At 37.0% G+C, this 16,420-nt stretch overlaps 1 protein-coding gene across 1 annotated transcript in view; it reads right to left on the bottom strand.

Moving 5' to 3' along the window:
- Btbd8 (BTB domain containing 8) overlaps positions 1-16,420 on the bottom strand; it is an 82,422-nt gene that overhangs the window by 54,996 nt on the left and 11,006 nt on the right. Inside the window, exons 3-4 of the mRNA XM_090334194.1 lie at positions 13,810-14,006; positions 7,203-7,320 (exon numbers count right to left, since the gene is read on the bottom strand). Of these exons, the coding sequence (XP_090190320.1) occupies positions 7,203-7,320; positions 13,810-14,006 (315 nt within the window). The remainder of the gene's footprint in view (positions 1-7,202; positions 7,321-13,809; positions 14,007-16,420) is intronic.

The raw sequence follows: 16,420 nt of genomic DNA, 5'->3' as shown, positions 1-16,420 counted from the left end.
CAATTAACCACTAGAAAACAGGAAGTGGTCCTGTGGCTCAAGGGGTAGAGTGGTAGCCTTGAGCTGATAGAGCTCAGGGACGTCTCCCAGACCCAGAGTTCAAGCCCCACGACCAACAAAATAATAATAATAATGTTTATCAAAATGAACTCCAAGAAATGGAAACAAGAAGTGCTTTTTGTTTTTGTTTGTGGGTTATGGGGCTTGAACTCTGGCCTGGGAGCTGTCCTTGAGCTCTTCAGCTCAAGGCTACCACTCTACCCTTGAGCCAAGCCCCACTTCCCATTTTCAAGTGATTAATTGGAGATTAATGACAGTTTCGGTTTTTTTTTTTTTTTTTTTTTTTTTTTTTTTTTTTGTGGGTCACGGGGTCTTGAACTCAACCTGGGCATTGTCTCTGAGCTCTTCAGCTCAAGGCTACCATCCTACCCTTGAGACAAGCCTCACTTTCCTTTTTCTAGAAGTAAGTTGGAGATAAGAGTCTCAGGTCCTTCTGTGCCAGGCCTGACTTTGAACCTTGATCCTCAGATCTCAGCCTCCAGAGTAGCTAGGATTACAGGTGTCAGCCCAAAGGTTTTTTTTGTTTGTTTTTGTTGTTGTTTGCTTGTTATTTTTAGTTTGCTTTTTTCTGCCCCCTCTCCTTTGTTGCTGTTTTTTATTTCTATACCTTTTGTCTTGTGTATAAGTTTACCTGTTTGGGGAAGGGGCAAGGGGAGGACAGAAATGGTGGGACAAAGATGAATAAATGCAGCAGTGATGATACTCACTAGACATTATGTTGAAAATGAACTATATAACTTGTAGGAGGAGGAGGAAAAACTGGGAGAAAACAAGGAAAGGAGGTGACATTGTTCAAAAAGAAATGCACTCATCACCTGACTTATGTAATATAACCCCTCTGTAAACTAACTTTATAATAACAATAAAAAAACATAATGCAGGGGACATAGGGATCATGAAACAATTTTACTGAAGACTATCTTTTATTAAAACTTTATCCTTCCACCTAGATAGCCTGTCTGTATACTATGTCTTGTGGTAAAGATATAAATATATGGAATGTCATGATTTATATATGTGGCAATCAGAAGAATATATTCTGAAGATCATTGATTGCATAAATGATCTGTGACTCCAGCTAGCACTCAGATCTAAACTACACCAGTCCCAAGGCCACTGTCCTTAAGCAAGCCATTTCTTGCCACTGTCTGAGCCTAGCAGGCACATCTAACCCTGGAAGACAAAGGTTTTCTCTGATGGGTGATATTTAATAAAACTTCTTTCTAATCTCCTTCACCCAGCTTCAATTCAGTATTGTGTCTAACAGTTCCTAGTTTTCTCTGGCTTCTTCTTCATGTTCTCCTACATATATTCACTCTAATAAAGTTCTTGCAAGTCTAGGCCATTAGTGCTTCTCAACAGACCTGACCTAACATGACATGTTAGCCATCTTCAACTGAGAAAGAGTAAAAGCATCTGAGGCTGAAGTGATTACTCTGACCTTAAAATAGAAACTTAGAAAATATTCCTATTTAATTAAGATATGTGCCTCAGGTTTAAAAAGAAGAATGCTGTAGATGGCATGGTGCATTAGAAATGTTTGCTAAATCTTTTTGATTTTCCAGCATGCCAGAAACTATTTTCTTCTTTTGATTAAATTTAATTTCAACTGACAATGCTGCTCCTGGCTCTATCAAGATGCCCTAATTTCCCCTTGCTATTGCTTTAGTGCATCAACACTCAATACTTCCAAGTGTTAGCTGAACTAGATTCACTATTCCGGGCAGAATAATGGCCTGAATTACTCAGACAAGATCCTCTAGGAGTTTTTAAACTGGGGCTGTACTCTTGCTCCAAGGAGTGGAGGTGGGGGAGCAAATAAATCTTGGTTTAGTTCCACATAACTGAATAAAGATCAGAGAGAAGTGAATGCGAACCTTTGGAAGCTGTTCATTTGGGGGCAAATATTTTAGAGAACATTATAAAAGGAAGTAAGCGTTTCTTGAGAGCTTTGTGACATACATAGAGCTTTCACAGGACTAACTTTTGCCAAGTTAAAGTAAGTAAACATAATTAGGACTGAATGATATAGCTGCTTGATTAATTTACAAATTCAGGACTGTCAGGATTTTTAGAACAATTTCTATGGGAAAAATAAATGCAGCGCTGAAGATATAGCTCGGTGGTACAGCACTTGCTGAGCATGCATGAGGCCCTGAGTTTGACGCCACCAGTGGCCAACACGTACTTGTGGATATACACACAAACACAAGTGCATTTATTGCCAATTCTTTCAGTATATAACGAATGTTTAAAAATAATATTAATTCAAGTTTGCAGAGTGGATCAAGTGGTAGAGTTGTTGTGTAGCAAGCATGTTGCCCTGAGTTCAAACCTCAATATTGTCTGTCTGTCTGTCCATTCATCCATCTGTCTGTCTGCCTATCTTTTTTTCTACCTACCTACCTACCTACCTACCTACCTACCTACCTACCTTCCTACCTATGGGTTTATTTATTGGAGCCTCATCTTTTTTGCAAAAATTATACATACACACATACATATAAAAGAATCTCAATTACAGAATTACATCAATCTTTTTTCTTTTTCCGTGGGTCATGGGGCTTGAACTCTAGGCCTGGGTGCTGTCCCTGAGCTCTTCAGCAAAAGGCTACTGCCCTACCATTGAGCCACAGCCCCACTTCCCATTATCTATTAATTGATGATAAGAGTCTCAGGTTTTTTAGTGCTGGGGCTGGCTTTGAACCTCGATCCTCACATCTCAGGCTTCTGAGTAGCTAGGATTACAGGTGTGAGCCACCGTACCCTGTTTAATTACAGCAGTCTTAATTATAGAATTATAAAAATCTTAAAAATGTAACAGATTCAATTTGTTTCATTAAACATTAAAATAGTAAGTCACAATATGAAATAAGAAGTTAAGAATGGAGTGAATTGGGGTGGAGGGAGGGAAAGTGGGAAAGAAAAGGGGTATCAGTCTTCAAAAAGTAATGTACTCACTACCTGACAAATATAACTGTAACCCCTCTATACATCACCCTGATGATAAAATACAATTAAAAAAAGAAAGGAGATCTGGGTGCAGGGGCTCACGCCTGTAAACCTAGCTACTCAGGAAGCTGAGATCTGAGGATCATGGTTCAAAGCCAGCTTGGGCACTAAAAACCACGAGACTATTATCTCTAACTAATCACTAGAAAACTCGAAGTGGGGCTGTGGCTCAAGAGTAGTATGGTAGCCTTGAGCTGATGACCTCAGGGACAACACCCAGGACAAGGAGTAGGGCAGTAGCCTTAAGCTGAAGAGCTCAGAACTATGCTCAGGCCCAGAGTCCAAGTCCCATGACACCCACCCCCCCAGACATATATATATATATGAACAGAGTGAATGGATTGGATAGTTGGCTGCCTAAAAGTATACTGAAGGTGACAGGAAGAAATAGGAGCACAGACATGTATAATATCCAAATGGTAGTCATTTGGTAATTAAGAGGAAACTAGGGTTAAAGGTAATGTACAGAAGTCTACAATAAAGAATAAAGTTATAGTATCTCAGAATACTAAATTCAGAAACATGGTCCTACTATTAACAAACGGAATAAAGGAAGTCTGGTGACCTTTTTTTTTTTTTTAATCATAGAACTCTCCAAAGAGCTCTTTTTCACTTTTTCTTTGAGAAGAAGTGCTGGGGATAAACTAGGGCAAAGATAGGGAAGTAAGTGAAAAAGTAATAAAAGACCTACATAGAGGAAGTAAATGCGAATGGTAAATGTGGTCTAGTGTGTGTGTGTGTGTGTGTGTGTGTGCTCGCACGCTTAGGATCAAGAAAAAGAGTTACAATGCAACTGGACAGGCAAACTGGGAATAACTGGGTCATCAATATGGAGGTATATCTGAGGAAGTTATTTAAACATAAGAGAAAGATTAACCCAGTATCAGAGGAAATTATTATATTATCATACCAATTTGACCTATTAAACTAGAAAACTATTCTAAAATAAACCTAAATTGACTATAATTCAGACCATAAATTGTGGTCATTGCAGCTGCTAATGATTCACACCTGTACTTAAGAGGCTGCGATCTGAGGATCGCAGCTTAAAGCCAGCCCCAGCATCAAAGTCCATGAGACTTTCTTTTTTTTTTTTTTTTTTTTTTTTGCCAATCATGGGTCTTGTACTCAGGGCCTGAGCACTGTCCTTGGGCTTTTTTTTTTTTTTTTTTGTCGGTTTTGGGGCTCGGACTCTGGACCTGATCACTGCCCTACCCCTTGATCCACAGGGCCACTTCTGGTTTTCTAGTGGTTAATTTGAGATAAGAGTCTCACAGTCTTTAGTGCGGGGCTGGCTTTGAACCTCGATCCTCAGATTCAGCCTCCTGAGTAGCTAGGGTTACAGGTGTGAGCCACCATGCCCAGCTGACTTTGGGCTTTCTTAAGGCTAGATCTCTGCCACTTGTGCCACACCACTTCCAACCTTGTCTATGTATGTGATACCGAGGAATCCAATCCAGGTCTTCGTGTATGCTAGGCAAGCTTTCTACCACTAGGCCATGAGACTCATCTCCAATTAATAACCAGAAAACCAAAAGTGGAGCTGTGGCTCAAAGTGGTAGAGTGCTTGCTTTGAGAAAAAGAGCTCAGGGATAGCACCCAGGCCCCACAGTTTATGAAAAAAAAAGGGGGGGGTTCCTATGTTTGCAGTGATTTTTAATATATAAGTGTATGTAATTTTATAAACTTAAAACACCATATTACTAATGAATTTTTAGCCACACTACCAAAAGAAATAATGATAATGATCATTTAGCATAAAAATAATTTAAAATTTCTCTGATTTAGGGTTTTAGAGACATGTTTTCTGAACCACTGAACTAGTATTCCATCAAATGGCAAAAATTTTTATGTACTAAGTAGAAACGCTCGAGACTGAACTATAAAGGTGACCTTTTAACTTAGAATTTGACATTGTAACTCATATAAGGGCACAAAGCAGGAAAATTTAAATCAAATCTTAAAACATATCCTCAGGAAATTACCTTCCCAGTTAACATGGATTTCTTTTCTTACTGCTAGGTAAACAAAACGAACAAGAAATGTGAACATAAGCATGTACTCATACTTACACACACACACAAATGGAATACATTTCTATGAAGAGACATTCCTAAAATACATATTCCCAGAGTAGAAACTTCAAATTCTGAATAGTGAATAGTTTGGTTCAAACTAGCAATCTTAGAATTCAACAACATACTACTGTTAGTTAATTGGAAAAACTAGTATGATTTCTAAGCTTGGTAAATTCTTGTAATTTATAAATTGTGCTAATTTATTAAGGGCCATGGACCTTTGAGCTTAGAAAACTGCTTCTTGCCACTGAAAAGTCTGGTTCATCCTCTTCAGGAACACCATAATAAATTCTTATCAGCATTCATATCTTAAAAATACATAAGGAAAAACTCTCTGTTCCCCAGAGTTTTTGTTCTGATTTTAGTCTTGTTGTAAGTCCCAGCTGTACTTTGTTCCTTTGAGTTCCAATAGACAACATGTATTTGTTATTTAAAGCATATTATTAAAAAAGTTTCCTCCCTTCGCTGGGCGTGGTGGCTCAAACCTGTAATCCTAGCTACTCAGGAGGCTGAGATTTGAGGATCAAGGTTCCAAGCCAGCCCGGGCACAAAAGAACTTGAGACTCTTATCTCCAATTAACCCCTAAAAAACGTGAAGTGAGGCTTGGCTCAAGTGTGGAGCAGTAGCCTTGAGCTGAAGAGCTAAGGAACAGCACCCAGGCCGAGTTCAAGCCCCATGACCCACAAAAAAAAAGTTTCCTCCCACCTGGGCACCAGCAGTTCACCTGTGTAATCCTAGCTACTCAGGAGGCTGAGATCTGAGGATCTCTGTTTAAAGCCAGACTGGGCAGGAAAGTCTATGAGATTTTTATCTCCAATTAATCACCAAAGGTCAGATGTGGAAGTGTGGTTCAAGTGGAGCCACAAGTGTGTAGTTCAAACAGAGCACTAGCTTTGAGCATAAAAGCTCAGAGACAGTGGCCTTGAGTTCAAGGCATATATATATATATGTATATATATATATGTATGTATGTATATGCACACAAAATTCCCTCCAGGAATAGGTACCAGCAGGAGGGGAAGGGAGTAAATGAGGATAAACACAGTCCAATTGCCTGTTGGAATAAAAACAAGGAAACTTGCTGAAACTTTTAAGAAGGGAGGAGTGAAATCAAGAGAAAGACAGAGGGAGTGAAGTTGATAGGGATACACATGTGTGGAATTATTACAATGAACCCTCCTTTATATATTCCTATGTATGTTAATAAAAATAAAAGTTAAAAATCCATAAAAATTAAAAAAGAGGGGCCAGGAGTTTGGTTTAGTGGTAGTATGCTTGCCTAGCATGCACAAAGACTCAAGTTCAATTCCTTGGTACCACATACATAGAAAAAAACTGGAAGTGGTGCTGTGGCTCAAGTGGTAGAGATCTAGCTTTGAGAAAGCCCAAGGACAGTGTTCAGGCTCCGAGTTTAAGCCCCTGGACTGGCAATAAAAATAATTAAGAAACATACCTTTTATCTGCTTAAAGCAGATTTTATCTATTACACTCAAAAGAGCCTGATCAAAACAAGCAGCAGGTTTTAATTTGAAATCCAAAAGCCTGGAATATTTAAACAACCCAATTCTAAAGCAAAACAATGATTTTTTAAAAGTACACTGAAACATTAAACCTCCTAATCAATGCTATTCAAGAATACCCTCTTTTTAAAATCCTAGAATTTGAGCCAAAATAAATTTAGAAAAAATACATGTCATTCATGGGAAAATAATCATTCTCAATTCTATAATGCCTGTAAAACTGAGGACTGTATTTACATTTTCTGAGACAATGGCTTTCAAACTCATTATTTAGTCAATAGAACACTTACTTGTAATGAAATCTTAGGTTTATGCCCTGTGCAAGTAAATCTTCTCTGCCTAAAGCATGCACATGGGTGTCCACATATGTAATGCATGAGCCCACAAGCAGTCTGCTGCCTAGCCTCTTCCCAAATCAACATGGCAGACTGATTTCAAGAACCAGAGCTTGAAAGACAGTCTTAGAAAAGGACAGAGACTCTTCTATACTCCAATGACACAACCAACAAAATCAATCAGATGTCTATTTACCTGTGGGCTTTAAAACGTTTCCCATCAACATAAATATCAATATCTGGACAGTAATGTTTCACATAAAGCTTCAATAAATCTTCTCCTAATTCAGATGCTGGTTCCAAGTCATAATTATCTTCAAAAGAGAAAAATAAGACTCAAAAAGTTTTATATTATAAATGCCCCAAAATTTTGTTCTATTATTAGCAAGAAGTTTTCACATAGTTAGCTCAATTAGTTGAAATATTGAGGTGTTAAGTTCAAAATAAAACAAAAGATTTAAGTCATCTACAGTTTATGCTTTGAAATATGTATCTGTGTTTAAATATTGATATACCTGTAACTATACACAGTTAAACAAAATTATATACCAAAATGAATTGACTTCATGAACATCTGAATTAGAAAGTCAGGAAATTTCTAATTTTCATATTCTTTTCTAATTTCTCCCTTTCCCTTTGCTAGAGTTTGGATGTTGATTGTGCATATGTTGAAGGCTTAGACCCTAGAGTAATAGGTGCTACAGACCCTTAGGAGGCCAAGTGGGAGGTCCTTAAAGGATAGGGGTGTGTCCTTGGAGACTATATGTTCCCACCACTTTTCTCTTTCTCATCTCCATCCTGGTTCTGAGCAGAGCATACCCACTAGAGGGCCAAAATATTTGGTCTGCGTAATCATGGATTGGACCCTCCTTCTTCTTTGTAACTTATCTTAGGTATTTCATTATAATGACAGCAATCTTATTAATATACCCTTCTTCATGAATATCAACATGATAGAATGATATATAGGCCAATAGAATTTTTATTCTCCCCCCGCCTTGGTTGGTTGTGGGGCTTGAACTCTGGGCCTGGGTGCTATTCCTAAGCTCTTCAGTTTAAGATTAATGCTCTACCACTTGAGCCACAGTGCCACTTCCAGTTTTCTGGAGATTAGAATCTCACAGACTTTTGTGCCCAGGCTGGCTTCAAACTACAGTCCTCAGATCTCAGCCTCCTGAGTAGCTAGGATTACAGGAGTGAGCCACCAGCACCTGGCTTACAACTTTGAATAGTTTTCATTATTCAATTTGCATACCTGATAGCACTTCAACTGAAATCAGTGGCAATCATTAGAGCATTTATTGTGGTATTAGTACTATATATATTTATTATAGAAAAATAAACATCTTTAGAAACCTCTCATCTTAAAAAGACACTGCTCTGGCTAGATCCAGTGACTCATACCTGTAATCCTAGCTAAGTAGGAGATTGAGATTTGAGATCACATTTCAGAGCCAGCCCAGGCAAGTACGTGTGTGAGACTCTTATTTCCAATTAACCAGCAAAACACTGGAAATTGCTTTGTCTAGTTCAGAAACTTTGATTAGCACACTTAATAAGGCTTCCTACTACCCAAACTTCTAAGCCTAGAATATAAACTACAATGCCAACATTAAAGAGATATAAAAAGTCAATCACTACTCAACACCTCTACTGTTAAATCCTAGTCCAAGCTATAATCAATTCTCACCTTGATTCCTACAATAACCTCATAAGAGGTCTCCCACTCTTGATACAATTTGTTTTCAAAACAATATCCAGATATTTTTTATATGTAATTCAGATCCTGGTCCATCTCATTTGAAAGTATTCTATGGTTTGATTCATTTCTTCTAGAGTGAAAATCAGTTATCTTCAGCATTGTCTTACAAGGCCCCAGAACCTCTGACTCACCGCCTCTCTGACCTCAATGTCTACTACTTTGCTCATATATATATATATATATATATATATATATATATATATATATATATATCTTTCTTGTTCTACCAACATGACAGGTATTTTTCATTGTAGGATCTTTGCACTGACATTTCTTCTGGCTTAAACACTTCTCCATGACATCCAAATGGCTAACTACTCCCCACTTCTTTGAATTTATTAAACGATTTTTTAACACTGATTTTTACTTCATATTTCAAATGTCATGTTTAACAAATAAATATTCAAGAAAGGAATTTCTATATGCAATCACTGGCACATAAATTTTAGAACATAATTAAAATTAAGCTGAGACTTTGTATGTTACATATACACATTGATCTATATAACATTATGTTTAACTATCATTTTTTCAATAAAGCTGAGCCTGACATCCCTATCTAAAATTATTCTTCCATCACTACCCTTCCTAATCCTTTCTCTATCATATTGATATTTTAAAACATGCTCCTCTTCTTCACTGTGTTTATTGTTTATTTTCCATCCTAGTCTATCTTTTCTAACCAGAATGCAAGATCCAATAGGGCTGGGAATCCATTTGAGTCACTGATGCATTCCCCAGACCTACAACAGTGCCTTAAATACAGCAGATACTAAATATTTATTGGCTGAATAAATATATCACGTATAAAAATTTTTACAGAAAAATATAACATTCCAACCAGAATTAGATGTATGAAGGCAGAGATCCTATTTCCTCTAGAAATATTTTCTATTCCTATAGAAAATTTAAAGTACATAATCTATTGGTAGAAATGAAAATATTCCCTTGGTACAAAGGAAATGTTTTAGGAAATTTTTTAAACTAAGTTAATTGGTTAGATTGTACTATGTAAAGTATGACACTTTTCATTTATATAAACAGGCTACGTTTATATATGGCCTAATAAAATATGTACATTTGTTCTTGGCCCCAGGTTCACTGCGTAGGCACCTAAAATCCTTGGAATTTCACACCTGCAGTCAAAAGAATGTCCTTTGTCATTCTCAAATAAGCCCTTTGACCACATCTATATACATATATGCCAGTGAAGTGAATTATGGTGAGGCCCATAAATAACTTTCAATATAGGAAAGTCTCAAGACAATCTACTCCCTAACTTCTAGACAGGGATGGAGCTGGAGAATGAGATTAAGCCAAAAACAAAAACTTTTAAAGTTGTTTTTTTGTTATCATTGGTCTTATTTTTGTTTTTGTTTACTTGATGTTAGGGACTGAACACTGGCCTCAAGCGTGCAACCCAAGCACTTGACCTGTATTCACAGTCTGAGTTATCAAAACTCATGAACAATGATTTAAGGTTCTTCCAGGTCTCTGAACACAGTAGCAGGCTAGAAAGGTGGAGAACTTAGGAATCAAGACAGCTTTGTGTGCCTTGCCTCTTTCTTTGCAGTAAACCTATCTTCTACTTGGCTACTCCTGAGTAGGTTTGAGATGGGTATATCTGTACTGAACATGTTTAGTTGGTTTCGTTTTTTTTTTTCCTGTCAGTATTCCCTAGACAAATGCAGTAAAACAAGAATTAATATAGCCTTTGAATTGTATGAAGTATACATAACCTACAGATGGGTTAAATATATTATTAACAATTTTTTCTCTCATAAGTTTCCTGCACTGGAAAAAATGTAAGGCCACACTTCCTGTAAGACTTTTCCTAATGTGGCTACTGCTTATGTTTCTAGGTTCTGTCACCTAATCTACCCTAATCCCATAACCAACTATTTCTGATTTCCTAGCTATATGTCTGGTTCTCTATGCTTCCCTGTTTACTTTGCCAGGGATACTCCTCTCTTGAACTGTTTTTCCTTTGGGATTAAATTAAGAAGCTACCCCTTTCATGTAACTTTCTCCAGAACCTTTAGTTGAAGTAATAACAGGTACCCTATTTATATCCTTCTAGCAATTTATACCTTATCTATCTGACTATATCTCCAAGTAGATTGCAGACAGGAACACTATTCATTCTTACATTTTAAAGCTAGTGCAGAGTAGATAACTAAAAGTGGGAGCACTAGAATGCTATTCCAAGACTAAGTAGCAAGTACAATGACATAGGGGGGTCAGATACATTTCTTGAGTGGAAACACCAAATAATTAAGACTATTGTAAGGTTTAGGTGAAAGAAAACTATTGCCATGAGATTCAGGCAAGAAAAAAAAAAGTTCATTAGAAAGAGAGCAAACTGACTCCTGCTCTCCCCCGCCCCCCAGAAGTGGAAGGTACCAAGGCATAAGGGCTGGGGAGAGTACCTGGCAGCATTGGGGTTAAAGTAGGAAGAGGGCAGGAAGGAAGTATGGCCACAGGGGACTTGGATTTGACCTCAGAGTCTGAGAGGTAACTACCCCCAGGTGTGCTGGTCACCTGGAAAATTCAGGTTCTGGGCAGGTGTGTGTGTGGGTCTCTTTTTACAGAAGACCTTGCCATCCTGCATGGGGGGGGGGGGAAGCAGGGGGAGAGTCTACGTGCAGACTTGCATGGAGAAAAAAACGGCCCTTTCCCGGGAAGACCTAACAACTGTAACTCAAGAGGTTTGAGAGGAATTTAGAATGAGGAAGTAGCAAGGGGATTTAAATTTAGGCTATGGGACACTTTGGGGAATGACACAACCAGACTCATAATTAATGCTGTTCTATACAACACAGATGGAGGGTGGCATTACTGGAGTTTGGAATCTACTTAGTTTCAAATTCTTTTTTTTTTTTTTTTGCCAGTCCTGGGCTTGAACTCAGGGCCTGAGCACTGTCCTTGGATTTTTCTCAAGGCTAGAGCTCTACCACTTGAGCCTCAGCACCACTTCTGGCTTTTTGCTATGTATGTGGTACCAAGGAATCGAACCCAGGTCTTCGTGCATGCTAGGCAAGCACTCTACCACTAGGCCAAACTCCCGGACCCTTAGTTTCAAATTCTAAGCAAAATGGCAAAATTCTGAGTCAAGCACCCATGGCTCATGCCTATAATCCTAACTACTCAGGAAACTGAGATCTATAGGACTGTAGTTAAAGACCAGCCCAAGCAGAAAAACCAAGAAAATCTATCTCCAAAATAACCAGAAAAATGTGTAGCTGGAAGTGTGGCTCAAGTGGTAGTATGCTAGCCTAACAATCATGAAATCCTGAGTTCAAACCCCAGAATCACAAAATGGCCAAGTCTTAAAGAATGGCAGATTAAACAAAACAAAGTCCTTATTCATTTTTATATTTTGTTGGGGTTTGAACTCTGGGCCTGGGCTTTTTCCTTTGGGCTTTTTTTTCTCAAGTCTAGCACTGTATTATTCTGGGCCTGGGCTTTTTCTTTGGGCTTTTTTTCTCAAGTCTAGCACTGTACTATTTTGAGCCACAGCACCACTTCCAGTTTTCTGGGGGTTACTTGGAGATGAGAGTCTCACAGACTTCCCTGCCTAGGCTGGCTTTGAACCCTGGTCCTCAGGTCTCAGCCTCCTGAGTAGCTAGGATTACAGGCATGAGCTACCAGCACCTGACTCTTTAAAAATAAACTATGGACATGAATTAAATGAAAGTGATACTCCCCCCACTTCCCCCTCCCCTCCCCTCTCCCTTCCACACCCTCTCTCTCGCTCTCTCGTCACAAATTTCCATTAGATTTCAGATTACCAAATGATGGGTCACTAATATAAATATCCTTGAACCCTCATAGATGGCTTTTCTGAATAAAGCACTGATAAATTTGACTAACCAGTGATTAAACAGGAAACATTCCTTAAGAAACTAGAGATAAATGCATTTTTGAAAAAGAGATAGATCCTTGCCTCCTGCGGAAGACACTGCTTTCCACTCCAGGGTTGTAAACTTACTTTTCATTTCCAGAAAATTTATTTACTTCCCTGTCTTTGTCCCTCTCCCTCTACCCTCTCCCTCTTGGATAAAAGAGAGATCCGCGTGCAGCCTATAAAATCTTGGTGTTTCCCAATTCTGGTATTCTACTTATGTGATATACTGCCAGAGCATAAGCAATTTGATGGTGGAGAAATGGCACTAAAATGCTTTATGGCTAATACATGGTCCAGAGAACACAGGTTTCCTGCCAGAACACACATGTATGCATCCATCCATTCCTGTTTCTACCAATTCATAACTACTTTTATAAACAGATTTAAGGTCTTTTGCAAGGTGTTTGGTTATTGTAGTATTTCTTTTTTTCTTTCTCTTTTCTTTTTTCTTTTTATTTTTGCTGCCAGTCCTGGGGCTTGAACTCAGGGATGAGCACTGTTCTTGGGCTTTCTCAAGGCTAGTGCTCTACCACTTGAGCCACAGTACCACTTCTGGCTTTTCTATGTATGTGGTACTGAGTAATTGAACCCAGGGTGTGTGCATGCACGGAAAGCTCCCAGACCTTATTGTAGTATTTCTGTATTTCTTAACCAAAGAACATGTAATACTAGAGTTTTCTTAGGTTATTATCTTTTTTAACATGTCATGACAAAATGTGTGGGTTACAGCAATTTTTGTTTAGAAGTGCATTTTTGGAATACACACATTTTAAGGAATGTACATATTATGTTTAGCTGACTAACATTATTTATTATTGTATATAATAAAAACAGACATGTAGAGGTTCAGGTAGTTAAAAAGAGAATTTTAAATTATGTATAGATTTATTCATAGTAATTCGTAATGCTTATTTATAATGATCCCATTTCAGTTTTTTCAATTGGGAAAAAATGGGAGTTGACTACACTAGTATTTTCTCTACATTTATTTTTCAATGGCTTATACAGTTACTAAAATTAAAATAAATAAAAATAAAGGTATAGTAGCGTTTCATGAATTCTTTTCTCTAGTTTTGTCAGAGTGCATTTTTCCATAGTTACAAAGTTTATAAAAATCCAACAAAAATACCTCACCATTGGAAATTAAGTTGTCATCTCTATCAGTGACATCCTCTGGAATTTCATGGTTCTTAAGATAACATTCTGATGCATTTTTATACTTTTGAAAATTAAAGTCAGGTTTCTCTTGTAGCATATCACCTTCCCCTTTCATTTTTATAATTATTTCCTCTTCAAAGTTTTTTATGTTTCTGTTTGATGAATATATAATCCTAAAAGACAAAATATAAATATTAATTAAAATGAGAGTGACATTTTTTTTGCCTGTCTTGGGCTTGAGCTCAGGGTCTGAGCACTGTCCTTAGCTTTCTTCAGACTAGAGCTCTACCACTTGAGCCACAACACCACTTCTGGCTTTTTTCTATGTATGTGGTACTGAAGAATTGAACACGGATCTTCATACATGCTAGGCAAGCACTCTACTACTAGGCCAAACTCCTGGCCCCAAGAGTGATTTTTAAAATAGGTAATTTCTCCAATGTACTGCTTTCATATATAACATGTATCTGTTTTATATAAAACACACATATATAAATACATACATTTATACATACATAAAATATGTAACTTTAAAACCATTTAGTCTGGATTGTAGAGCTCAATTCAAAAACATAAAAAGTTTGAAAAGTAGACAATAAAATTTTTAATGTTAAAAGGTAATATTAATACCAAAATTATAGATAACTTAAATAGACATTCCCAGAAAGACATAATTATCAAGCCTGACGAAGGAAGAAACAGATCTGAGTAGAGCTTAAAGAAAGTAAATGAGTAATAAAAAAACAAAACAAAACAAAACTTCCCACAAGTAAGTTTGGCACAGAGATATACACCTGTCATCTCAGTTATATAGGAAGATAAGACCAGCCCTAAGGAAAAGGAAAGACCCTATTTGAAAAATAACTAAGGTAAGAAAGGGCCTGGGGCATGGCTCAAGTGACCCAGCAAGCTTGAGGCCTGAATTCAAACTAATTTCCAGTCCTAGAAATATAAAGGATACATCAGAGAGAAAATAGGTACCACCTAAGAAAGTTATTTTGTGATGTTTTAATGTGCTTACTGATTGATAGTTTATTCTTACACCTCCCGGTTACTGATATTAAACTGAAAATTTCTAAGTCCTCCCTCTTTTCTTTCTCTTTCATACATATACATCTTCTCACTATAATAACACTGTAATTTCTTCTTGGGAAATCAAAAAAAATTTTTTTCACCAGTCCTGGGCTTGAGCTCAGAGCCTGGGCACTGTACTTGGACTTTCTCAAGACTAGAACTCTACCACTTGAGACTCAGCACCACTTCCAGCTTTTTTCTATGTATGTGGTACCAAGGAATCGAACCTGGATCTTTGTGCATGCTAGGCAAGCATTCTACCACTTGGCCAAACTCCCGGCCTGGAAATAAAAATTTTTTATGATCCTTACTGGATTTTAATCATAAAGTCATAAAGTAAACACTACTTTCCATTCACTCTTGAGCCATAACTGAAGTCACTAAATATAAAATATTTTATAGTATACAACAAAGGAGTTTTTGTAGAAGAATAGCAATATTTTAAATTTTTACAAGAGAAAGAATGTAAAATAAATAGACTTATAAAGGATTGAATTTTATACATTAAAAATGCAAAATCTATTTTATAAGCATTTTTTATGAAAACTTTTTATTTAATCACTGTTTTTCACTCTCTTTATGTCTGTCTTAACATAGACAAATTTCAAGGTAATCTGCTAAAGAAGAAGGGAAGTAAAACACACATACTTTCTATGGGGAAGGCACTGGATGTCATTTGTGTTGTGTACATCAATGAAACAACCAGCCTAATTTCAAGGAGCTTACACAACCATGGACATACATGACTAGTCTAACACACAAACAGAATGCGATTAAATGCTTAAAATAGAGTACGGTGAAAATGCTATGAAGCACAAAACCAGCTATTCCAACTCTTAATTTAGCTAAGAAAAAAGAGGCTAGAAAAACAAAACAAGATAATACAAAGGCAGAAGGCAGACCCTCTGCTGCTTTTACTTTCCCATACTACATTTACTTCATTCTTTTCTTTCCTATTACTTCTATGATGACTAATAAAGGATAATACTGATATAATTTCTCCCTTTTTCTAGTGTATAAAATTTTGACCTATTCCCAAGATATTCTGTTAAGCTCAACAGTTGCAACTCAACAGCTGCAGGAATGTATAACTTCATAGTGCTAACTACTATGAATAAAATTTGTTCATTGTTTACTATATTCCTGGCTACTGGGCCATGTTTTCAGGTGATGGAGCTAATGATCAATGACCAGTACAAGTCAGTACATACATGGAGAAATGGTACTGTTGTGAGCATTTAATAGGGTGAAAATATTAGCATGATGGATATAATAAATATAATATGAAAATGGTATATGATGCATATATTGTGGAATGCTAAATGAATATGATATAAAATGGTGATATAATAATACAAAAAGAGTAGAATAATTAAATGAAATACAGCAATGAAATGAAATATATTGCCAATACAAACTTATACCTAAAGGACATGGGAGATAAACTATGATGTAAAGATACATATGACTGTAACCACAGGAATGGTCAGGAGCCTGGCTTATAAAATGAAGT

This window comes from Megascapheus bottae, chromosome 6, assembly GCF_031878675.1.
Source record: "Megascapheus bottae isolate mThoBot1 chromosome 6, mThoBot2.hap1, whole genome shotgun sequence".
Classification (NCBI taxonomy): Eukaryota; Metazoa; Chordata; class Mammalia; order Rodentia; family Geomyidae; genus Megascapheus; species Megascapheus bottae.
The sequence above is the reverse complement of the archived record's forward strand: the minus strand, read 5'-3'. Positions and strand labels throughout refer to the sequence as shown.